The 22,150-nt window shown below is 52.7% G+C and overlaps 11 protein-coding genes across 11 annotated transcripts; 7 read left to right on the forward strand and 4 right to left on the reverse strand.

The window, feature by feature from the left end:
• Nucleotides 1-42: 42 nt before the first annotated feature.
• Nucleotides 43-659, reverse strand: LTS14_003578 (uncharacterized protein; the record flags this gene model as incomplete). The annotated part of the gene is made up of 2 exons (XM_064836281.1): nucleotides 43-366; nucleotides 423-659. The coding sequence occupies 2 exons, from the start codon at nucleotides 657-659 to the stop codon at nucleotides 43-45; spliced, it is 561 nt and encodes a 186-aa protein (XP_064696490.1).
• A 1,726-nt stretch (nucleotides 660-2,385) lies between these two features.
• Nucleotides 2,386-4,102, forward strand: LTS14_003579 (uncharacterized protein; the record flags this gene model as incomplete). The annotated part of the gene is made up of 4 exons (XM_064836282.1): nucleotides 2,386-2,646; nucleotides 2,706-2,814; nucleotides 2,871-3,189; nucleotides 3,244-4,102. The coding sequence occupies 4 exons, from the start codon at nucleotides 2,386-2,388 to the stop codon at nucleotides 4,100-4,102; spliced, it is 1,548 nt and encodes a 515-aa protein (XP_064696491.1).
• A 345-nt stretch (nucleotides 4,103-4,447) lies between these two features.
• LTS14_003580 (uncharacterized protein) lies at nucleotides 4,448-5,331 on the forward strand (the record flags this gene model as incomplete). Its single annotated transcript, XM_064836283.1, has 2 exons — nucleotides 4,448-4,857; nucleotides 4,926-5,331. 2 exons carry the CDS (start codon nucleotides 4,448-4,450, stop codon nucleotides 5,329-5,331), a joined length of 816 nt encoding a protein of 271 aa, XP_064696492.1.
• A 21-nt stretch (nucleotides 5,332-5,352) lies between these two features.
• COG4 (Golgi transport complex subunit 4) lies at nucleotides 5,353-7,713 on the reverse strand (the record flags this gene model as incomplete). The annotated part of the gene is made up of 1 exon (XM_064836284.1): nucleotides 5,353-7,713. The coding sequence occupies one exon, from the start codon at nucleotides 7,711-7,713 to the stop codon at nucleotides 5,353-5,355; it is 2,361 nt and encodes a 786-aa protein (XP_064696493.1).
• A 708-nt stretch (nucleotides 7,714-8,421) lies between these two features.
• On the forward strand, nucleotides 8,422-10,734 carry LTS14_003582 (uncharacterized protein; the record flags this gene model as incomplete). The annotated part of the gene is made up of 2 exons (XM_064836285.1): nucleotides 8,422-9,264; nucleotides 9,319-10,734. 2 exons carry the CDS (start codon nucleotides 8,422-8,424, stop codon nucleotides 10,732-10,734), a joined length of 2,259 nt encoding a protein of 752 aa, XP_064696494.1.
• A 274-nt stretch (nucleotides 10,735-11,008) lies between these two features.
• On the forward strand, nucleotides 11,009-12,407 carry LTS14_003583 (uncharacterized protein; the record flags this gene model as incomplete). Its single annotated transcript, XM_064836286.1, has 3 exons — nucleotides 11,009-11,260; nucleotides 11,312-11,830; nucleotides 11,898-12,407. The coding sequence occupies 3 exons, from the start codon at nucleotides 11,009-11,011 to the stop codon at nucleotides 12,405-12,407; spliced, it is 1,281 nt and encodes a 426-aa protein (XP_064696495.1).
• A 112-nt stretch (nucleotides 12,408-12,519) lies between these two features.
• LTS14_003584 (uncharacterized protein) lies at nucleotides 12,520-13,630 on the reverse strand (the record flags this gene model as incomplete). Its single annotated transcript, XM_064836287.1, has 2 exons — nucleotides 12,520-13,425; nucleotides 13,610-13,630. The coding sequence occupies 2 exons, from the start codon at nucleotides 13,628-13,630 to the stop codon at nucleotides 12,520-12,522; spliced, it is 927 nt and encodes a 308-aa protein (XP_064696496.1).
• A 529-nt stretch (nucleotides 13,631-14,159) lies between these two features.
• GND1 (phosphogluconate dehydrogenase (decarboxylating) gnd1) lies at nucleotides 14,160-15,990 on the reverse strand (the record flags this gene model as incomplete). Its single annotated transcript, XM_064836288.1, has 4 exons — nucleotides 14,160-14,600; nucleotides 14,656-15,087; nucleotides 15,144-15,735; nucleotides 15,971-15,990. The coding sequence occupies 4 exons, from the start codon at nucleotides 15,988-15,990 to the stop codon at nucleotides 14,160-14,162; spliced, it is 1,485 nt and encodes a 494-aa protein (XP_064696497.1).
• Nucleotides 15,991-17,040: 1,050 nt separating this feature from the next.
• LTS14_003586 (uncharacterized protein) lies at nucleotides 17,041-17,865 on the forward strand (the record flags this gene model as incomplete). Its single annotated transcript, XM_064836289.1, has 1 exon — nucleotides 17,041-17,865. The coding sequence occupies one exon, from the start codon at nucleotides 17,041-17,043 to the stop codon at nucleotides 17,863-17,865; it is 825 nt and encodes a 274-aa protein (XP_064696498.1).
• A 1,177-nt stretch (nucleotides 17,866-19,042) lies between these two features.
• On the forward strand, nucleotides 19,043-19,990 carry LTS14_003587 (uncharacterized protein; the record flags this gene model as incomplete). The annotated part of the gene is made up of 2 exons (XM_064836290.1): nucleotides 19,043-19,677; nucleotides 19,732-19,990. The coding sequence occupies 2 exons, from the start codon at nucleotides 19,043-19,045 to the stop codon at nucleotides 19,988-19,990; spliced, it is 894 nt and encodes a 297-aa protein (XP_064696499.1).
• Nucleotides 19,991-21,117: 1,127 nt separating this feature from the next.
• On the forward strand, nucleotides 21,118-21,915 carry LTS14_003588 (uncharacterized protein; the record flags this gene model as incomplete). Its single annotated transcript, XM_064836291.1, has 2 exons — nucleotides 21,118-21,635; nucleotides 21,696-21,915. 2 exons carry the CDS (start codon nucleotides 21,118-21,120, stop codon nucleotides 21,913-21,915), a joined length of 738 nt encoding a protein of 245 aa, XP_064696500.1.
• Nucleotides 21,916-22,150: the final 235 nt, after the last annotated feature.

Below are 22,150 nucleotides of genomic sequence, written 5' to 3' on the forward strand. Positions count from 1 at the left end.
TAAAGTACATGGATATTCGCGCAAATCAAGATCATGCCTTCGTTATCGTATTCGCTCCTCAAAGACCTCGACCTGCGTAGTCTTGATAATTCCCTCCGGTGCTGGAGCCTCCTGAGCCGCTTCTGCCATGATCGGCTCATCACTGCTGTGGCTTCTCGTGCGTTGCATGTCTCCATGATGCAAGGCGTCGTCCTTTTCAAGATCGCCATTCTCACTCTCAGCCATCACGCTAGCCGGGTCGCTGATGGTGCTGTCATCTACACGGCAGGCGATCTTCTTATGTCGTAGCTCCCGGATTGTCTGGCCGCTTTTTCGGAACACGCCTGCCAGCAGCGCGTGTAAGAACGGTAGACAGCTCATAATGATCTGTTGCACGTCGTCAGTATGACCTCGGCAAATGGGGAACAATGATGAATACGTACACCAACGTTGATCTCAATGGTGCCCCAAAGGACGACGTTCGTATTATCACCACTGCCACGTGGTCCGACTTGACTGAGATAGGTGGCGCGGACGATCGAGCATATCGTCGTTATCAGCCCGCATGCAAACAAAATGCAAAGGCCAATTATCGTCCCGCGACTGAACGACAGCCGAGTAAAGAGCGGAATCGGGAGCAGGAAGACTATCACGTCACACAGGATGCCGATACTCGCCATCGGATATTGTGTTGTCAGAAAGGGTAGACAGGTGCCAGGGACGCTCTGATCGAAGTTCTTCCTGATCTGCACACCGAGTATCAGTCGGCATTCCCTACCATCTGTCGCCACAAAAGCTTACTGGTAGGCAAGAGAAAAGGTTGAGAAGGACGCATACGAGCTGAAAAGCTCCGCAGAAGACACCCGTGGCGATGATGACTCGTCTGTACGACTTCATGTCGGTGTCAGCCAGGAAGCGGGTATATCCTATGCACAGGGCGACCTTGTAGCCGCCAAGAGCGAGTTGGTACCTGGAAAGCTAATATTAGTAAGATGAGCGACATCCAGTGTTTCCGATGCAAATATATACCATGGCTTTCCAGAGTATGATAACTAGGTGTGTGTCAACATATGTGGACCCGAGTCATGTCTGCTATCAACTTACTCGCTTGAACGTTAGCAGATTCTGTGCTGGCCGGAGTACGGTAGGCAGACCCAAGCCCCACCGCGTCTGCAAAACGCAGAATATAGTGTATAGCACGCTGAAAAGCTTTTTTTGATAGTCAGCAAGTTTTGTGACTATTCGACATATGCAGCAATGCTCACAGCTGTTACGAAGATGACGAAATCATCGGAGCCAAGACTTCGCCTTCTGTAGACTCCACGTGCTGCCACTACGATGAGCATCGTCCAGCACAAGCTGACGCTGACTGCTATGATGGCCGGGTAGTGGGAGATGCCATCCACTTCGGGAGTTGCGTTATGAACCCAAGTCATGTTTACTGGTCGTCGCTATGGAATGTCGCATTCTTGGGTTGGTCAAGAAAATTGGGACGAACCAAAGGCCGGATGGTGGTAAAGTGAAGAGCGAAAAGTGTTCTTGCGTTCAAGAGATCCTGTGCCAGTCTCACACAGCGACACGGTGAGCAGCGGGAGGCACAGCAGCAGGAAGAGCAAGATGTGCAATGGAAGTCGCCGAGTGGTATGCAGGTTGCGAGAGCAGGTTGCAGCTCCGAGGGATCGACATGCTGGTCCGGGAACGAGCTCCTTTGTGTCTCTGCGCAATCAGCCGGAAAGCCAAAGCTGACCCGCGCTCAGGAAGATGCTCCTTCTCTCTTACGCCATTCGCGTGGTACGTAGCCTATCACACTCTCGCGCGTATGGCTTTGATTGCCGCATTCATCCTTATTTCTGACTATGGCTTCGCGAATGCTAAATGACGCTGTTATCGGGAGTCAAATAAGTCCCGCAGGCGCACGGCCTGACGTGGCGTCTCGGTCCGGTGAGTGGTATGGTAGCTGATTGGTCTCCATACCAATCGGATGATGGAAGCAGACCTGCCGCTCCACATACCGATAAAGTCTGCATGTCCCTATTAAGATAAGATTTACGCTCTGAACCTTGTCCAACGACAGCGTGGCTGTTTTGCTGGACCCTGGAAGCAATCAATATCCCATGCTTCGGTTGTGCAAAAGCCGCAGCTTCCTCCAACAGCTCCCCATGGCTTCTCTTCCCGCAGATGAAGCTAGCAGTATGTTTCTGTCCAAGCGACTAGGGAGCTTACGATACGGCACTTGCGCCGCGATTGCATGGTGCAGACGATGCGCCAGGTTTGAAAGGAAATCTCTAACCGGCCAGCACTCTCTCCTCCTCTTCCCTCTGACATCAAGCCACCACTCAAACCGAGTTTTACGCAAAAGTGCCTACTCGAGCGGAAAGTCAATCTTCGTTTGCTTGTCCGGACAACATGGCACACCCGATAGTGGATGAAAAGCACGTCGAGGCACCGGAGGTGTTGAATATGACCAAGCACTTGTCAGATGATTCTCTGCCTTCTAATGCCGTCGGTGACGAGGCGCTCGAATTCCTCAAACAGCACGGTGTTGAGGGCAACTTCGCCCACGATGCGGCTCGAATGGCCGCACTGCGCCGCAAGATTGACGTGAGGGTCATCCCGTTCCTTGCCTTGGCCTATCTTATGAACTACCTCGACAAGATCACGCTGAACGTAAGTCACGTTATTGAAGATTGGCATCGATATCAAGACTGACTGGCGGTCCATGGTAGTATGCCAATGTTATGGGTTTAAGTAAGCAACTTCACCTCGTAGGCAACGACTTCACAAATGCCTCGTCTGCTTTCTGGATAGCCGTTTTGATCTTCGAGTTTCCAAGCAGTAAGCACAATAGGGCAGCGCAGCTTTCTAGCGGGCCACTTCTGACATTTCACCAGTCTACCTCTTGCAGAGACTGCCTGTTGGTAAATACCTGGCTTTCACCCTCTTTGGTTGGGCTGTAGCTACAGCATGCACTGCATCTGCGACTACCTTTAGCGGCTTAGTTACTGCTCGCGTCTTTTCCGGAATCTTTGAGGCGGCTGTACCGCCATGCCTTATGCTCATAAGCGGTCAGTGGTACACCAGGCAGGAGCAAATCATCCGCTTCGTCTGGTGGTACCTTGGAACAGCGTGCGGCATGATCATCGGAGGCTTCACTTCTTGGTGCTTCCAGCATGTCAGTGCAAGAGCGCCGATCGAGGGCTGGCGGATCATGTAAGCTGTCAGAGAATCGAGTCCGGCAATGACGCATGGCTGATCTGTTGACAGGTACATTGTTCTTGGTTTGCTCACTCTTGTCCTAGCCACACTGATCTGGTTCCTGGTACCGGACTCACCAATGAGTGCACGTTTTCTCAATGATCAGGAGAAAGTCTCCTTGCTCGAGCACGTCAAGATTAACCAGACGGGTGTGGAGAATCGCCGCAATTTCTCATGGGCGGAGGTCAGGGAGGCTTTCACTGATTTCCAGCTCTGGTGTCAATGGCTCATCATGCTATTGGAAGGTGGTGGAGGTGGTGTCATCACTACCTACTCTGCCACACTCATCAAAGGCTTTGGCTACACTCCAAAAGAGAGTGCCTTGCTTAACATGGGCGGTGGAGCAGTCGCCATTACCACGTGTCTGCTCACATCTTACGGCGTGAGGTTCTTTGGAAACCGGTGGGCTTTCCTGATCTTCATCACTTGCCCTGGAATCATCGGTGCTGCACTCATGGCATATCTTCCGAAATCCGATAAGACTGGCTTGCTGGCTGGTATCTACCTCGTCACAGCGATCTTCGCGGCTGTCCCAATCCAATTCTCCTGGATCACGGCAAATGTCGCCGGCCACACCAAGAAGCGTGTAGCAACTACGATACTGAACGCAGCCTTTGCGATCGGTAACATCATCGGTCCACAGACATTCCGAGCCAAGGACGCTCCTGCGTACACGCCGGCCAAAGCCTCGATGATGAGCTTCCAGTGTGTCATCATCGCGTTGAGCATCAGTATGTACATTTACTATAGGATTGTGAACAAGAAGCGCGATCAGAAGAGCAGTGCGGCTGGTGAGGATATCGCGGACAGCCAGGCTTTTGCTGGATTGACTGATAAGCAGAACCCGAGGTTCAGATATGTTTACTAGATGTGCTATGCAGTCTCGATTGTAGATAGCCTCTGCGTACGATAGTCGATATGAACGATTTGTCGAGATCTTGATGTGCCTTTTGCTGAGCCTGCATTACAATCACTTCGAAGCCGCAAATGCCTATCTGTGACTTTCAGCCAACGGCCGGCCTCTCAGGATTTACTCTGATTTGATGCGCGACCTCAGCAGGATTCAGTGGCGCAGCTGTCAATACCACGCTCAAACCGCCGCACGCTCGCCTTGACGTCGAGTGTATAAAGTCCCAGTCTGCACAAGGTGCATACTGTAAGCCAAGAATCGACTGCATGGTCTTTCATGGTGTACTTCATAACATCTAACAAGATGACAGCGCAACCTGCGCGTATCACCACCCGAATACGACGAGCCAGCCTTCTAGGTCTGCCGGCAGAGCTGCGTCTGCGCATCTACAGCTTTTATCTTCGAGATCTACTCGTCATAGTACATCGCCAGAATACATCTCATAAAGGGCCCGACGACTTGAGCTACCATCACACTATCCTCGAAGTCTGCCGAACCATTCGTAGAGAGATCCACATACCATTCTTACAAACCATAACTTTCGAGCTCCGCGACCTCCACACCGAATGCAACTTTTCGGCATGGCTCGATAATCTCGGTGACAAGGCAGTAACGAATCTGCGCAGGTTGAACTTCGACTGCGTGGGCAAGTGTTCACAGCCTGGGAGGACAGAGGATGAAGAAGCAGATGCAGAAGTAGAGGTAGAAGCAGAGTATGTCTATCTTCACAAGCTGCCTCACCGCTCTCTATCTCGTGTCTATACTGATGTTGCACAAATAGTGCGATTTATTGCTATCGCGAACTCCATCTCGATCTGACCACGCCGGACGCCGCGGATATACTAGACATCCGTGACCTGCACCCCATGGATCTTTGTGATTACTCGGATGAGGAGCTGAATCCGTTTTGCTCCAGTCAGGCTCTCCCTTGTGTGGAGCTGAATTGTGCAGCTGAGATAGAGGCTGTTGAGCAATTGACATGGCGTGAGGGGGTGCCTGTGGTCACGAAGGAGAGGTTGCTGCGCGTGTGGCGGAGCCTGTGTCAGGATAATGAGGATGCGGTGGTTGGATCGGATGACGATGAAGCTGGAAGCGATGATGGTCGAGCTGAAGACGATCACGTTGACGACGAAGCCGATAGCCACGAAGGCGGTGACCATGAAGAAGTCGAAGATGAAGTGATGTGATAGAGCGTGTAGCGCAATCACTCAAGCTCGATCAGCGACTATACCACGCACCCTCTTCCTCTCTTCCTTCTCCAGCTTCCACGCCACGCCCGTCTCAGCTTCCAACTTACTCCCGTCCAGCTTCGCCACCTCCTGCCATTCATCCTCTTCCATATTCATGATCAAAGTCATCTGCACACAACGCGAAAACAGATCTCTAAGCTCGTATCGTCCGCCTTTGACAGCAGCGCTGACTACACCAGCGATATCTCGCTCGAGCCGCACGGCGCCTAGATCGTTGACACGGCCATAGTAGGACCAGATGCGCTTCTCCAGTGTGCGGGAGAGGTAGGCGATGGTGGCTGTGAGTAGTTTGTCGTACGTAGACGATGTCAGGATCCGTTTCACGGGTAGTGTAAACGCTTGCCAGCCACGCTCGAAGCGCTGAGGTACTGCGCCTTCGGCTATCACTGGTTCGTCGGTGTCCTCGGATTGATGGTCTGGGTCCGAGCTGTAGTCTACGTCGCGGAAGGTCTCAATCATCACTGGTCGCAAACGAGGTCGCATGACCTGTTTGAGCATGACTTCAATGGCTTCATTGATGAGCTCGGAGGTCTTGATCTCGAAGCCGGCTTCCATGTTTCGGAGTGTACGCTCGACGGCGGTCGCCTCGTTGCCGAAAGGGAAGGTGTCTGTGAGTCCGTTTGTGCCGTCTTGTTGCAGATTCAAGCATGTTCGGATGATTCGTTTGACATATTCTGTGGCGATATCGAGGTTGTTGATCAAGACAAGGAACTGGACGATGACATTCTCGGGTGGTAGGGCTCCTTGTATTGCGGCTTTGGGGTACGATTCGTCTCGCATTCTCCGTTGGACCATGCCGAAAAGGTCGGATCCAAGCACTCGACCAACGCTTGGTACGACACTGCCAATGATCGAGCGCTGCCCAGTGGACAGTGTGCGCTGGAGGACCTGGTTGACGATGTACATTACATCATCTACAGCAGTCGTTACAAATGGTGGGCTTGATCCCAGCGGTTTGTTAGGATTGAGTGTTAGATCGTGAGGCCAGTCGTCTAGCTGGAAGGACTTCTCAACAGATCGGCGGAAGAAGAAGGTTGCCATGGTGTTGAATGGCTCGACCAACAGCTCGTTCACCCGTTTGTGGAGCCTACTATGCAAAACGAACGATGGCACGCTCAGCTTCGCATGCTCGTCATCAACACCAGGTGCTGACTTGCTTGCCAAGAACCGTGTATACAGGCTCCAGCGGCCGAGCATAACGGCAGTTTCATTCAACAACGCATCGACTTCTTTCATATCCACTCCCTCATCCTCGCTTGTGCGTCCCGAACCTGGTGCTGGGGATCCAGTCCTGGGCGAAGTGCCGAGTGTAGGCCTCTGACTAGGCAAGAAAGACTGGACCAAGAAATTGAAGGGATAGCTCTTGACATCTGTGAGCTTACGGCTTACTCGTCGCTCCTCCGCCCAAGTATCGAGGATGATGCCACCTTGCGCATCTGCTTCGACTTGGATACGCTCTATGACTTTGGTCATGCTGCCGACCCCATAGTGTCTCTCGACAAGCGGCTCATGACCATCGATGATTTGTGCAATGTGCTCGAACAGTTTCGTAAGCGCGTTGGCGTAGAACAGACCTTCACGTCGTTGTGAAGCGCCCATGTTCGTGCGTGCTCTGGCCGCAATGCCGGAACACACATATCGTCCGTATGCATCAAGGCCTACTTCACGTCGGTCGATGAGCGGAAATAGCTTGAAGAATCTCGTAACAGCTGCACCATCACCATCTCTCGCAGCCTTGTCGAATTCTCTCAAGAAGAGACCGCACAGACTCTCGCTAGCAGCGCTGAGTGTCTGTCTGGGCGGATCAGGCACTTCAGCAGTCGGCACTATTTCGTCTGCGAAAGCACCATCGATTACGCCGGCAGGAAGCTTGGAAGCACGATGCAGGTAAGAAGCAGCTGTCTCCCAGTCCTGCGGCGCACCCATAGACCCATGGACACCCAGGACACATGCCTTGAGCTCGGCGACTTGTTCAACGACCTCTAGCGTTGCTTTGACGGCTGCCTGCTCGCGATCTAATTTCTTGACTGCAGAGCTGATCCGGTGGGCTGTCGATGCCGCCGGCGCAAGGATGTCATTGCTGATGGTCCTGGTTGCGGTGACTTGACTTCCGAGGTGCGCGCGTGCAAGATCCAGGCGTCCAAGCTGACGAGTAACGTCTTTTTGGGTGGCGAGAAGTTCGTCTAGGCGTGCTGTTACTGCAGCATCCCTTTGATTGAGTTCTGATAATGCGGCCTTGATCTCTTCAATGGACGTGACGGAGTAGATTGTGGAGGAGGTTCCGTTGGTCTTGGTGGGCAGAGTCTGCGGATGCGCCATCATGCAGTTGTAGGCATATATGTTGCAGTCGTCTTGATCACTTCATCAAGATACGTTCGCAGGCAGACGCTATGGCCATTATTTTTAGACCCCTGATATTGACCGGGATGGCCGTATGAACGCGACGACGCTGGTGACAAGTCGGCTTGAATAGCTTCCGTTGGTCAAAACAACAATCATACCACCTTCCTTTGTCAGGCATTCAATCGCAGCTGCCAACTCCACGCATAATTTGTCCCTATCTTCTTCGCTTACAGAACGCCACTCGTCTGCGCCACGATCGCTTGGTGTTCTCGACCTGGACCCCAGAGTCGCATGCATGTGCTGGTGTATTTCGCGACGCCGTAAGTGCATATGGGAAAGCCTTATGGGACGATAAACACTTCTACGCTTCTTTCTCAACACAGCTTTACTTGGAATACCTATGACAGTCTCTGGGCGCTGCACAGCTTTAACGACTGCACACGAAGACCACGACTCGCAGAAGGTAGAAGGATTGCAGTAAGCGCTTGCTGGATAAGGCATTGGGTTGGAGAAGAAGGACTCAGTCTCGCGGTCGAACTGCACTCAACGACTAGACATATACATACTGGATACAGGGCTGGCGCATAGCATCTGCGACTCCCTGGACGGCATTCTACGCCTATGCAGCGACGTACAGCGTCACGATAAGCATCCCACACAATACTTGCGCCTAGCCTCGCCCCGATGGACGTCGCTCGGGAGATCTTCTACCAGACTATCACCGAGACCGTGACCCTGCTCGCCCGCGCCGATGCCACCTCCGCAACGGCTTCAAGTGCGACAGGCACTCACAGCGCATCTGCGACAGCCACAGCAGCCGCCAAGGCACAACGGCCAGCCTCATACAAGATCGTTGGAATATGTCTAGCTGTAGCCTCAGGACTCTTCATTGGCGTCTCCTTTGTCATGAAGAAGGTCGGACTACTGAAAGCAAACGTCAAATACCAAGAGGAGGCTGGAGAGGGCTATGGGTATCTCAAGAACGCTTACTGGTGGGGCGGCATGACTCTCATGATTGTGGGCGAGATCTGCAACTTTGTCGCCTATGCCTTTACCGATGCTATCTTGGTCACACCTCTAGGTGCACTATCCGTGGTCATCACGACGATTTTGAGCGCTGTTTTTCTCAAAGAACGGCTGAGTTTCGTGGGCAAGATCGGGTGTGCCATTTGCATTCTCGGATCAATCATCATCCCGCTCAACGCGCCCGAGCAAAGCGCTGTGGCGAACATACAGGAGATGCAACATTACGTGATCACCCCTGGCTTTCTCTCGTATGCTGGCGTCATCATACTGGGATGCGTCTTCACTGCCTTCTGGGCTGGACCTAGATACGGCAAGAAGAGTATGCTGGTATACCTCACCATCTGCAGTCTGATCGGCGGCCTGAGCGTGGTCAGTACCCAAGGCTTAGGTTCCGCGATTGTGGCGCAGATCAATGGCGAGGCACAGTTCAACAAGTGGTTCTTATATGTGCTGTTCGTGTTCGTCATATGCACGTTGGTGACGGAAATCATCTATCTCAACGTCAGTGTACAGGCATCGTGCGATATGTGGAGTAAGGGCTGACAGATTTGACAGAAAGCATTGAATCTCTTCAACGCATCTCTGGTGACGCCAACATATTACGTCTACTTTACCTCATCAACGATCGTGGCCAGCGCCGTGCTCTTCCAGGGTCTGCACGGCACAGTCATCCAGATCGTGGATGTCGTCCTTGGATTCATGGTCATTTGTAGTGGTGTTGTACTCCTGCAATTAGCCAAATCAGCCAAGGACGTGCCAGACACAGCAGTATTCAAAGGCGATCTGGATCAGATACGCACAGTCGCCGAAGTCGAGGAACCCGAATATGAGCCAAGAGCTGACACGATTCGCGGCGGTGCTGGTATTGTCCGAGCCATGAGCAAAATCCGCACGAAACGACAAGCAGACGAAGTGAAGCGGATACACGAAGAGCTCAATCCGGTCAACGAGAATGAGGAATTTGAGTGGGACGGGTTGCGAAGACGCAAAACCGTCTCATCTGCTGGTCGTAGTGGGACTGGTAGTCTGTCTCGTCGGAAAACAGTGCACCCGCCACTCGGTATGTCACGCTTCCCGGATCACGACGACGCTGTTAGTGAGCCTGATAGCGAGGTCCACCCCGGTTTTTTCGGCCGCATTGGGCGCATGGGACATCGCGACTCGCAGAGTCACAGAGGTAGCAGAAGTGGACGCTCTCCCGTGCCGTTGTCGACCGTAGCACCAGTAAAGATGGAGCTCACGAGTGCCGAAGGTGATCACGCAGACCAACCAGAGCATATCTACGGTCTGCCATCTGGGCTGCGGAAAGTCAACTCTCATGATGGAGCAGAAGATACCGCCTATAAAGGTGCAGCAGGCGGCGACACACCACATATTCGCTTCGCAGGCTCCGAGCAAGAAGCTCGTGAGCGTGCCTCATCACGCGGAAGCAGTCTCGCGCCACCACAACCTCCTCCACATGTTCGGCCGGCACAGGGTGCCACCGGAGGTGGGAAGAGACAATTCAGTTTCCAGAATCCTTTCCACCGCAAATCGCATGTCGAGACAGCCGAAGACGACCGACCAACAAGCCGTGGTGCCTTCTCCTACAGCAGTCGTGGCTCCGCTCGCGAGTACCCTACCGGTTCAGCAACCACCGAAGAAGAGCGGTTGGGCCTTGTGCAGGGCGATAGCTCGAATCCTACCTTACCACGCTACACCGAGGAGCCGGAAGAAGGCATGGGGATGCCTCACGGACAGCATGGAAGGCGGAACAGCAGTGATGATTGGCAAATCACAAGCGGGAACTCGAGTTCTCCAGAAGTGTTAGGGGCGACTGGGGATCTGGGACGGCAACGAAGGACGAGGGATCCCTATGCTGATGTCAGTGACGAAGGCGAGGAGCTGTATGATGAGCCACTGCGTAGTCCTATCACACGGGATGATCCTAGTGGCAGAGGTGGAGGAGGCAAAAGAGGAGCGTTCGTGTAGATTGCCGTTCGGCATGTGATAGTGTAGTGCTTCTGCTTCTTCTTTAGCGTGATGTCATGCATGAATGGACTATACCTGAGGGACACCTTATTATACCTACGAGAATGCTTTCGTAAACGGCTAGCATCGTTGTCTTCGATCTTGATGTTCGCTTCTGGTCGATCTGCCGTCATCGCTGCACTCCACAGCAGCTTCCGCAATATAACGATCGACAGACCAACGACTTCATGTCATCTTAGACATGGACGGAAATATCTATGAATAGTGTTTCAGTATGTCCGACACAAAGCAGCCGACCCTCAAAGGTCTCGCCGCCGACATCACCAAGAACGCTGCAATCGTCTCGGACTTCCTTGACAAGACAAACAACCACTTCACTTTCGACACGGATTCCCCTCCCAGCTTCCCTAAGACTGCCTCCGAGGATGTGACCGCTGCACGTATGCAGTTGATATACGCTGCAAGACAACTACAATTTCTTGCCTTGGGGCCTACAGAGTCGCTGCAGTGGTTTGCTCTATCTGGTGTTCGTCGTTTCGAGCCACTGGTCTTGATGTAATATCGTTGACATTTCTAGGCCCCAGATACAACGACGCTGCAATGGCTTTACCACTATGATATTCCCTCCGCGGTGCCGAACCAAGACTCAATCAGCTATGCCGACCTCGCTAAGAAACTCAACCTGAACCAACACAAGATGACTCGAATCCTCCGCCACGCCATGACCAATAATATCTTTCTAGAACCTATACCGGGTCACATCGCACATAGTAGTCTGTCCAAGCAACTCGCCGAGCCAGGAAATCTCATCCGTGGACCTGTGGGAAACTTGACGCAGACCGTCTATCCTGCTGTCTCTCGTATGGTCGATGCTCACGAGAAGTACGGCACCAATGATGAGAAGGGCGTGCACGCTCCTTTCAATGTTGCTTATGATACTGAGAAGAGGGCTCTTGAGTATATAGCGAATGATCCTGTGAGGTCAGTATGGTTTACGGAGAGCATGAAAGGAGGCGCTGCTGCCGGGCCCTCTAGCACAAGATATAGTGTTGAGGCGTTCGACTGGCAAAGCCTAGGTAATGGCGTCGTTGTCGATGTGAGTGCTTTCCAAGCTATGAGAAAATTTGACGTGATAGTGTAACCCTTCTTACTCAACCGTACAGGTCGGCGGCTCAGCAGGTCATGTAAGCAAAGCCATCGCAGCAGCAGCACCAGACCTTCACTTCATCGTCCAGGACCAACCAGCGATGGTAGGCAAAGGCCAAGCCGAGCTCGAACCAGAACTGAAAGAGCGTTTCACATTCCGACCCCACGACTTCTTCACCACACAACCTTATAACGAACCAGCAGCTTTCTACCTCCGACTCATCCTACACGACTGGCCAGACGAGGACGCGGCACTGATACTGCGAGAGCTAGCCGCGAAAATGGGACCAGAGACAAGACTACTGATTAATGATGCTGTTGTGCCTGAGCATGGGGCTATGCATCCTTTGCAGGAGAAGTATGTTCGCAATGCTGATATGGTCATGATGTCCATGTTCAATGGTCTAGAGCGTGAGAAGAGTGATTGGGAGGATGTGATCAAGAGGGCCGACCCGAGTCTACATATCGTGGGAATTACGAAGCCGAGAGGTGGATCGTTGTCTATGATTGAGATCAGAAAGGAATGAACAAAGATGGGACCGTGATTTGATGGCATCTCTTGAGACGAGGACAGGCTCAAGCCAAGTGGATCTATAGATGGTCCCGCATATCCGAGTCCTTCTATACAGATATTGCAATCTAAGAAGGCAAACACGACAAGATGCTCTTCAGCTTCGTGAGCACAATTTGCTGATTAGCAGCACTAGCATCCAGCTTCGTCGTCGCTATACCCACACTAATCGAAGCATAACACCCAGCAGTCCCAACCACCGTGGTCTCTGTCGGCAATCTTCCACCATTATTGCAAGTCACAACGTCCTTCGGTGTGAGCAAAGGAACAGCACTGTTGATGCGGGACAGCACGAACTCGAAGCTGGAAGTCGAGGAGCAGCTCGTGCTGCTTACAGCTGGGTAATTGACATTCAGCCAGATATTAGAAGGCAGATATGGCTTGCCAGAGTTGACCAAAGCCTGCGTAACAGTGGTCGAGAGATCGGCGTAGACTTCTTCATATATTTGCGGGGCTGTGTTCCAAGCAGTTTGAGTACCGGTTGTACCGGAGAAAGCAAGGCCAGGGATACCCTCCTTGACTGCTTCAGTGGCAGCTCCGACGGTACCGGAGACTTGCGTGGTCAGGCCTAGATTGGCCCCTACGTTTGGTCCAGCTACGGCGATATCTGGTGGGCCGCCGAAGTAGGTCTGGGAGAGATTCTGAATTCCGTAACGCATAGAGGTGACAGGGTAGGAGTTCACGTACTGTGACTGGTCAGCTTGGTCCATATGTTTCATCGGAGGCCGGCTCACGTTGAAACGTGGCATAGAAGCATTCTTGCCATAAGGTGGGCTACCAGCCGGGCAGGAGCGAAACTCGCACCCGCCACCGCCCACAGTCGTCGGCGTAGCATCAGAAGAACCGGTCCCGGACTCGTTCTCGGCTGGAGCAGAGAGCACAACGTTGAAGCCGGCCTTGGTGAGACTGCTATAAAACTCTCGGATGTTGATCTCAGCCCAGCCATCATCGTTAGAGAGCACAACGTTGACTGCCTGGGTAGCGAGTGGCAACAATACCAACGAGAGCATGGAGGTCCTCATTGTTAGGTTTGGAGGGTAGGTTCTAGGTATGTTATATGTGTGATATGTGAAGGTCAACGAACTGCTCATGAGATGATGTGAGGGAAGGGATAATCAGAGCAATAAATGCTTCTCTAGGTCGGCCGGACTAACATACTGTTGCAATGGCTAGATGCATGGTAGAAAGATGTCCTGCAGTCGTTTGATGGGGCCAAACCACTCGCTGCCGGTCGAGCAACACGTGTATGTGAGTAAATTGAAGTCTTGCTGGTAGTGCACGTCATCCCTGTCAATGTACGAGGGGTACGAGGTGGTCTCGAAGAACGGCGGGATGTTTCGGTCCTGACGAGCTACCGACCAAATAGTTCAACGTAGTAGTGTGCGACTGCAACAGTAAAGTGTCTTGACCTCGCCACAGTGCATGCGCTGGGTCTCGATCTCGATATCTGTCGTAGGACGGAACTACTTGACAAGGTGTACTCCATAGAAGAGTGGCGAAAGGAAGGGCATCCAAAGCGGCATCAAGCCAACAACGCAGCCGCACAATATGCTTGATATCGATTTCGTATTTCTTTGCGCTAGATACACCACCTGCGTCTGTCTATGAAGGCTTTAGGCGCGACTTCAACCTAGCCAAAAGCTCTGTGCTCATGTTTCACATCGACATGTACCATCAACATCAGATATCTCCTCGAACTACAACACGCTTAAGCAGTGTAGGTAGAAGCAGAGATGTTACCACCACGGCCAGTCCAGTTGACGTGGATGTCCTTGCCCTCAGGGTACTTCTCGCTGGCGAACTTGGGCTTGATGCGGAAGGTGTGGGCACCGAAGTAATCACGCTGGGCCTGGAGAAGGTTGGCAGGCAGATCCTCCGTCCTCAGACCATCGTAGAAGGCCAGAGCAGTGGAGAAGGCAGGTGTTGGGATACCCCATTTGGCGGCAATGGAGACGGTTTCACGCCAGCCGGGCTGAGCGTTGTCAATGGCCTTGTGGAAGAATTCGTCGAAGAGGAGGTTCTCGAGGTCGGGGTCCTTGCGGTAAGCGCGGGTGATCTCCTTCAAGAAGACGGAGCGGATGATGCAGCCACCGCGCCACATGAGGGCGATCTCGGGCTTCTGGAGCTTCCAGCCGTAGTCCTTGGCGGCCTGAGGGTGTTGTCAGTACGAGCTAGCAATCACTCGATATTTGTGAGCGACTCACGTTCTGCATCAGGATGAAGCCCTGGGTGTATGAGATGATCTTGGAGGCATACAGAGCCTGCTCCAAGTTGTCAACAAACTCCTTCTTGTCGCCCTTGAACTCTGGGATCTTGGGGCCAGTGAGGGTCTTGCTGGCGCGTGTTCGCTCGGCCTTGAGCGAAGACAAGCATCGTGCGAACACAGCCTCGCCGATGAGTGTCACGGGCTGGCCCATGTCGAGTGCGTTGATCGCAGTCCACTTTCCGGTACCCTTCTGTCCAGCAGAATCCATGATCTTCTCCACAAGCGCGGTCCCATCGTCATCATTGAAGTAGAGGATGTCCTTGGTGATGTCGATAAGGAAGGAGTCGAGCACGCCCTTGTTCCATTGCGAGAAGACATCGCCGATCTCCTTGTCGCTCAGCTTCAAGCCACGCTTCATGATGTCGTATGCCTGCCAAAGTATTAGCACCTCCCACAACTCGAGCGAATCATGATCAACGGTCTCACCTCGCAGATAAGCTGCATGTCACCGTACTCAATGCCGTTGTGCACCATCTTGACGTAGTGACCAGCACCCTCGTCACCAACCCACTGGCAGCAGGCCTCACCATCTGACTTGGCGGAAATGTCCTGGAGAACGTCCTTAATATATGGCCATGCCTCCTCGTTACCACCTGGCATGATGGATGGCCCGTAGCGGGCACCCTCCTCGCCACCAGACACACCAGACCCGACGAATCGGATGCCCTTCTCCGCCAAGTACTTGGTTCGGCGGTTGGTGTCCGGGAAGTGAGAGTTGCCACCATCAATGATGATGTCGCCCTTCTCCACACCAGCACCGAGCAGAGTCTCGATGAAGTCATCGACTGGCTTGCCAGCCATGACGAGCAACATCATACGCCTGGGCTTCTTGAGCTTGGAGACGAACTCCTCGATGCTGTGTGCTCCGACAATGCTCTTGCCCTTGGCCTCGTCGTTCAGGAAACGGTCGACCTTGGCGACAGTTCGGTTGAAGGCAACGACGGTGTAGCCGTGGTCAGCGGCGTTGAGGATCAAGTTCTGACCCATGACAGCAAGGCCGATGAGACCGAAGTCTCCGCTGTAAGAGGTGAAGCATCAGCATTGGGTGACGAATGTCAGGTATACCTGAGCTGTGAGAGATGGGTGAGATAGCAGTTGTTGCCTGTCAGAGATGCCAGGCACATGAGTCGGAGGCTATAGTCGTTCCTCTATCCTCATCATGCCATGTGCCTGCCTTTGGTCCCATATCCTTGGTTGACCAACAAATTTCTCCCGCCAACAAATGTCAAGGTGGGGCAGCGAGTGAGACTTACACAGCTTCTTGGTTGGACATGTTGACGGTGTTCTTCGGATTGTGGTTCAAGTGTTGCGCGAAGTTTGTTAGACGTCGCTGAGGAGTACTGAAGGCAGCTGATGCAGCGGATGAAATACGTCGAGAGAGAGGTTTCGTTGAGGCGGAAGCAGCAAGTGAACTCATAGCCAGAAGATTTAGGAAGGAGGGGCCCGCTTCCCTTTCCTTCTTCGCCGACACCTCCGATCCTGCTGATGAAACAATCTGCTAATCAGAGCTATCTGTCCCGGTCACTCTGTGCTGCTTCCGAGCTCTGACGGAGAACTTCGTATTGGCGACACTGACAATGATGTGCTCGAGATTCTTGCAACACCGCTTGGAACCCCCCTCGTGGCGTCCTGGCATGCGAAACATCCCACATCTCAGTTGCCGAAGGCCGGCACCGCGGCTGATTTTCGTCACATCGGCCCAGCTATCAAGCGCGAAAACCGAGCCTCAGGTTGGCATTGATGACCTTTGACTGGCTAAAGTGAACTTCTATGATTTTCGCTATTAACCGCGACGGCCATGCCATACTAGCTGCTCAACGATACAGCAGTAAGAAGCAATTCGGCTTATCAAGACTGACCGGATACTTTCGAGAGCGGTGCATTATTATCGGCAGAGCACTACCGATCGATTGCAAACACTACTCGACGAGAAGACCAGACGACTATTAATTTTGGCAGTGCTCGTGCCAACTTGGTGGGGCAACATCTGTCCGGCATCTGTGGGCTCGACGTAGGCGTTTCTTGTCGCGTCCAAGCACGCAGAACGCGTCATGAAGTACTGGTGTTGCATGTGTCCTGTGGGAACAAAGATACTCGAACATAGCAGGTTCACTTACAAGACCTAATGTGTGTATTAATTTAGTGATGGAAGTTCAACTGTCGACTGACGTCACTTGACGCCTGAGGCACGGGTCACGCGAGTCAGGGTTTCGGATCTCGAAGACATCGTGTACATGTGCTTGCCATTTGTGAACCTTCAGCAACAACAACTCATATACCACGCACACAGATTCATAGGAGGCATATAGTGTCAATTTCCATGATGGACTACTCAAAGTACCAGTATGGCTATCCTCCAGGCTACACAGGTCAATACGCTCAACAAGCACAGTATCAAAACACACCACCACAGATAACGAATCCGTTCGGTGCGCCGCCACCACCGCGAACAGCAGCCGCTGGCGCCGCAAATCCAAACTACGACCCCGAATACGAAGCAGCTGTAGCATCATGGCAATCAGCATATGCGCCCGCGGACGAGCAAGATCGAAACAGGAGAGGCATGAAGCCCGACAAAGCTGGTAATCCCAACTTAGCACCCATAGGCACGAGGCCACAAGCAGGTGTCGTGGAAGCCGTGAATGATGCCAAGCCTAAGTCGCTAGAAGAGAAGAAGTTGACCGTGGTACGGAAAGGTGGAGGCCAGCAGTGGGAAGATCAGTCACTACTCGAGTGGGACCCAACGCAATTTCGACTCATGGTCGGCAACCTAGCAGGCGAAGTCACAGACGAGTCGCTCGCCAAAGCGTTTGCAAACTACGGCGTCTCGAAAGCGCGAGTAGTCCGCGACAAGCGCACAACAAAATCGAAAGGCTTTGGATTCGTGTCGTTCACGGATGGCGAGCAGGGGTTCAAGGCTGCGAGGGAGATGGTGGGCAAGTACATCGGCAGTCATCCAGTCACGATCCAGCGCAGTAAGACAGATCTCACGCCGACCAAGCAGAAGCAGAATGATAAGCACAAGGGCAAGAACAACCGGAATCGTGACAAGTCGGGTGGTAAGGAGGGTGATCCGCTGCGAGCTCAAACTGGTGCGCATATTGAGAAGAAGCCGGTTATAAAGCCTGGCATGAAGATGCTTGGCTGAGGGACGATGGATTCCACAACCATGATCAGAGGAGAAATCCGCAAAAACATGATTCCCATCGCCATTCTTCCGCGCGAACACTCTTGTGGCGTGCCGCCCAGATTAGTGAGTGACCGACAACACCATTTCGAGTGCAATATCCAGGCTGCCGCAGAACGACGAATTATGGCTGGAGCAGCCAGCTTTTGGGGAGCATGGCCGTTGAATTGGCTAAGAGGATTGTGGCGCAATGCCACGACAGCCATGGCAAATTGGGGCGACAGAGTCCACCGCGAGGCAGCCTTCCAGCGGATTGATGGTAGAGTGCTCGGCCATGTTGCACCTCGTTATGGTTGTCACGGAGTGAATAGAGGAGGACGCCAACAGGCAGAGCATAGCGTTAGCCATATATATAACGACCCCACCTGCTCCCGCAATTCTTACCTCACCTTATCTCATCAGAAGCAGACACACGTCTCACGCCCTTCCGCGCTTTCCCGGCAGGTCAATAGCACGCTCTCCGACCCTTGTCGCTTTCCCGTCTGATGGAATCGCGTGACGTCGTCTTCATGCGTGATCTCGCCGAGCCGCTTCTCAGGTACAGTACCGTTCGTGATCGTAATTCAAGCTTCGCCTTTTCTTGGTCCTACATTGCATCAACTCGAGGTCACGCGACCCCATCAATCGAGCCTTCTACTACCTATCTACACCCCACATTGACACGAGCCATGGGCCTCTCACCAGCCGAAATCATCCCCCCTTTCCTAGGCGCTCTTCAAGCCTCCGTCTCCGTCCTCTTGACAATCTTCGCCGGAGTCCTAATAGCACAATTCGGCCTCCTCGACAGCGATGCCGCTAAACAAGTCTCACGAACATGTGTTCGGATATTCCTGCCCGCTCTTCTGATTACGAAAGTGGGAAGTCAACTTCACGCTGATACCGTCGGACGTTATGTCCCCATTCTGGTTTGGTCGATTATTTACAATCTCCTCTCGATGGGACTAGGGACGATGTGCACGAGAGCCTTCAAATTACCGGCTTGGGTCACGCCGGCGTTGACGTTTAATAATACTACTAGTCTACCACTGCTACTTATTCAGTCGTTGAATCTACTGGGATCTTGGACTCAATCCTGGTTGGGAGTGATACAGCTGCGGCAGCGATCGATCGAGCGGAGAGCTATTTCTTAGTCAACAGTATGATCAGCAACTCCCTGACCTTCGCGCTGGGACCAAGACTGCTCAAACCTCATGACGAGGACGAGCCTCAAAGCTGGAAGCAGGGTGAGATGAAGGTCGAGGAGACTCATCCTGGTGCAACGAATGGATATCCATATATCCAACGCGAGGACGACCAGGAGCATGCTCACGATGACGAGCGCGATAACGAGGATGAGCAACGTCGAGTCGACGAGGAGACCTCGTTACTACCTAAGCCCCTTATCCAAGTCAGCTACAAAGCCGGAGACCGACTTTACTTCCGCACCAAACACTGGTGGGATAATCAGCCAAAGTGGATACAGACACCACTTGATATCCTGTATTCTTTCGTTAACGCACCATTGATTGGCGCAGTCATCGGGGCGATCATCGGTCTGGTCCCGGCACTACACAAGCTCTTCTTCAGCGAGACGAACGAAGGCGGCTACTTCAACGCCTGGCTGACAACGCCGGTCCAGAACATCGGGAGTCTGTTCGCCACGTTGCAAGTGCTAGTCGTAGGCGTGAAGTTGAGCCAGAGTATGCGGAAGATGAAACAGGGCGAGGATAGTGGAAGAGTGCCGTGGAGTATTGTCAGCTTTGTTTCGGTAATCAGATTCCTGATCTGGCCTGCGTAAGTGATTTATCCCTCTTTCGGGTTCTTGTTGCCACACTGACGACGCCACAGCATCTCCATCCCAATCATTTGGGTTCTAGCAATCAAGACGAACTCTCTTGCAAACGACCCAGTGCTTTGGTTCTGCATGATGCTGATACCGATAGGGCCCACAGCCATGATCTTGGTGGCATTGTCCGATGTCAATGGCAGTGAAGAGAGCGAGAAGATGGCTATTGCAAAGTTCCTGACCATCTCATACGCAATTACGCCGTTGGTCTCCATAGCGGTCGTCGGGGCGCTGAAAGCCACTGAGAGTGCCATAGGATAATCTTAATCATTGGCAGCAACGTGCGCGTGCATCGTCTGCTCAGCTAGCTTACAGGTAAAACGGACGTTCCAAATCATTCTCTACACACTTGGCCCCTTCACGGGATCGCTCATTGCGACAAGGTGATATGTCGGCATCACGAAAGTACGAATGTCCTATGATCAGGTGCTCCAGCGAACTCAGGACGGAGTAGAAGCCCTCAATGTCAGCCAAGACTCTCGTAGTGTCCGCCGGCGCGTTCTTCATGCCATTCGCGGAGGTATAGATACTGTTGCACAGGTTATAGGCCGTGCTGACACCTTTGAGTGCTATGGACACCGGATCCGCCATGTCGTGGTGAGACTCAAATGGTGTTACCTGTTGAATCTCAATATGAGGTCAATAGATCAGGCGAGTCCAGCATCCGTAGCCTGATCATGTACTGGTCCTGCGAGCGCGGCCTGCCAGCACAGCCACCTGTATACGTTGGCAGACCACCATAAATACAACCGGTCAGCTTCCAAGACAATGTTGCCGCGGACACCACGAGAGCTGCAGGCTATTGAAGATGATGACTGAGGAGAGATGTGCCATAGATTTGCCAACGATGGGTCACTGGTCAGTCACAAAGACCAACCAAGAGTCAGTATTGCGCAGACAGACGAAGGTGTTGTTGCTTGGAGCCCCGAGTGATGATCAGCTGCCGGAGTCTCAGGCTCTGTATGATATATTCTGGTAAGCACTCGGAATGTAGAGATGACATCTTGCTAGACTTTGAACGAGCTACTATCTGTGTAAGGTCGGGAGGCTTGTCTGAGTGCCCTCTGGAGCTCTCCTCTCTCATTGGTCCGTGCACCTATGCTTTCCTGGACATTTCGTGAACACTACTCTAGCTTGCATACCGCGTCACACACAAACGGTCTTGTCTTGTGCGGGTTTCGTGTCACTTGTACTGTATTGTAGTTCGTGCTACTCTTCTCTTCTTGTCACTCTTTGTTGTCTTGTTACACCAAGATTGAAGTGAGAGCAGCGGAAGTGGTGGTGGTATAGATTGACATGCGCTGAGCACTGCGCAAGAAGGACAGCGCGTTGCTGTCGGTCAGGGGTAGAACGAAGAGTAGCAGCAAGATCTATGTGAATGATCAGGCATGGCAGACAATAAGCGCAATAGTGTCGCTGGGAAGGTCGCGACCCCGAAGACGACAGGCTCCGGTGCACCAGCAACCCAGTCTGCACTGCCAGAGACACACGAAGCGATCGCGAAAGCCATTGGAGCACGCGTCAAGCTCACGACAGCAGCACCAGAGTCACACACATACGATGGGACACTCTACACTGCGGACCCGACCACGAACGTCGTGGTGCTCAATACCCGCGTAGCTGCGACCAATCCATCCACAGACCTTGCAAGCCAGCCAAGCGACTACCGCATCATACCCATTCCACGCATCCAGAGCTTCCAGATCGTCTCACTAGCGAGCGGCGAACGTGTACGCGAAAGCGAAAGCGGCATCGCTTCTGCCAAGCCCAGCATAGCCGCGGTGGACATCAGAAGACTAGAGAAGAGGTGCGAAGACCGAGTGCGTGCCCTGAAAGAACAGGAGAAAAACAGAGGAAAAGGTGTCAGCAAAGAAGGTCAGGCGATCTTTGACGCCTTCAAGAGGATGTAAGTCTAACACTCCTGAATACCTACTCGCAGTGCCGGCATACTGATATGATGTGATAGAAACACCCAAGTCCGCTGGCACGACCAACAGATGATCGTCTCCGAAGCCGTCATCATCACTCCACCCTACCGCGTCGAAGACTGTAAAGGTTCAAAGGACAAACAAGAAGCGCTCATACGCATCAAGAAGGTGCTTGAAGGCGAGAGGCGGAAGATTAAGGAGAAGGAGGAGAAGGAGAGAAGGACTGGGACACCTACTGGACCGCGGAAAGGTGGTTGAGAAATCGCCACAGGACAATGGCATGAAGTGGCTGTGGTATGGCAAGCCGAGAGGAGCAACACATGTGGAGATGTGCTCAGGCTGCTAACAAGGCGATAACCACTAGTCGACAAGAAGCGGTGCGATATGATACCCTTGTCTATAGTGTCGTCAAGTATAATCAAAATCTACCATCTAGCACGCAGTCTACCACAGATCCTGGCCAGGGTCTCAAAATTATTCACGTCAGTGTTGT

This window comes from Recurvomyces mirabilis (genome assembly GCF_035927965.1).
Source record: "Recurvomyces mirabilis strain CCFEE 5264 chromosome Unknown scaffold_7, whole genome shotgun sequence".
NCBI lineage: Eukaryota > Fungi > Ascomycota > Dothideomycetes > Mycosphaerellales > Teratosphaeriaceae > Recurvomyces > Recurvomyces mirabilis.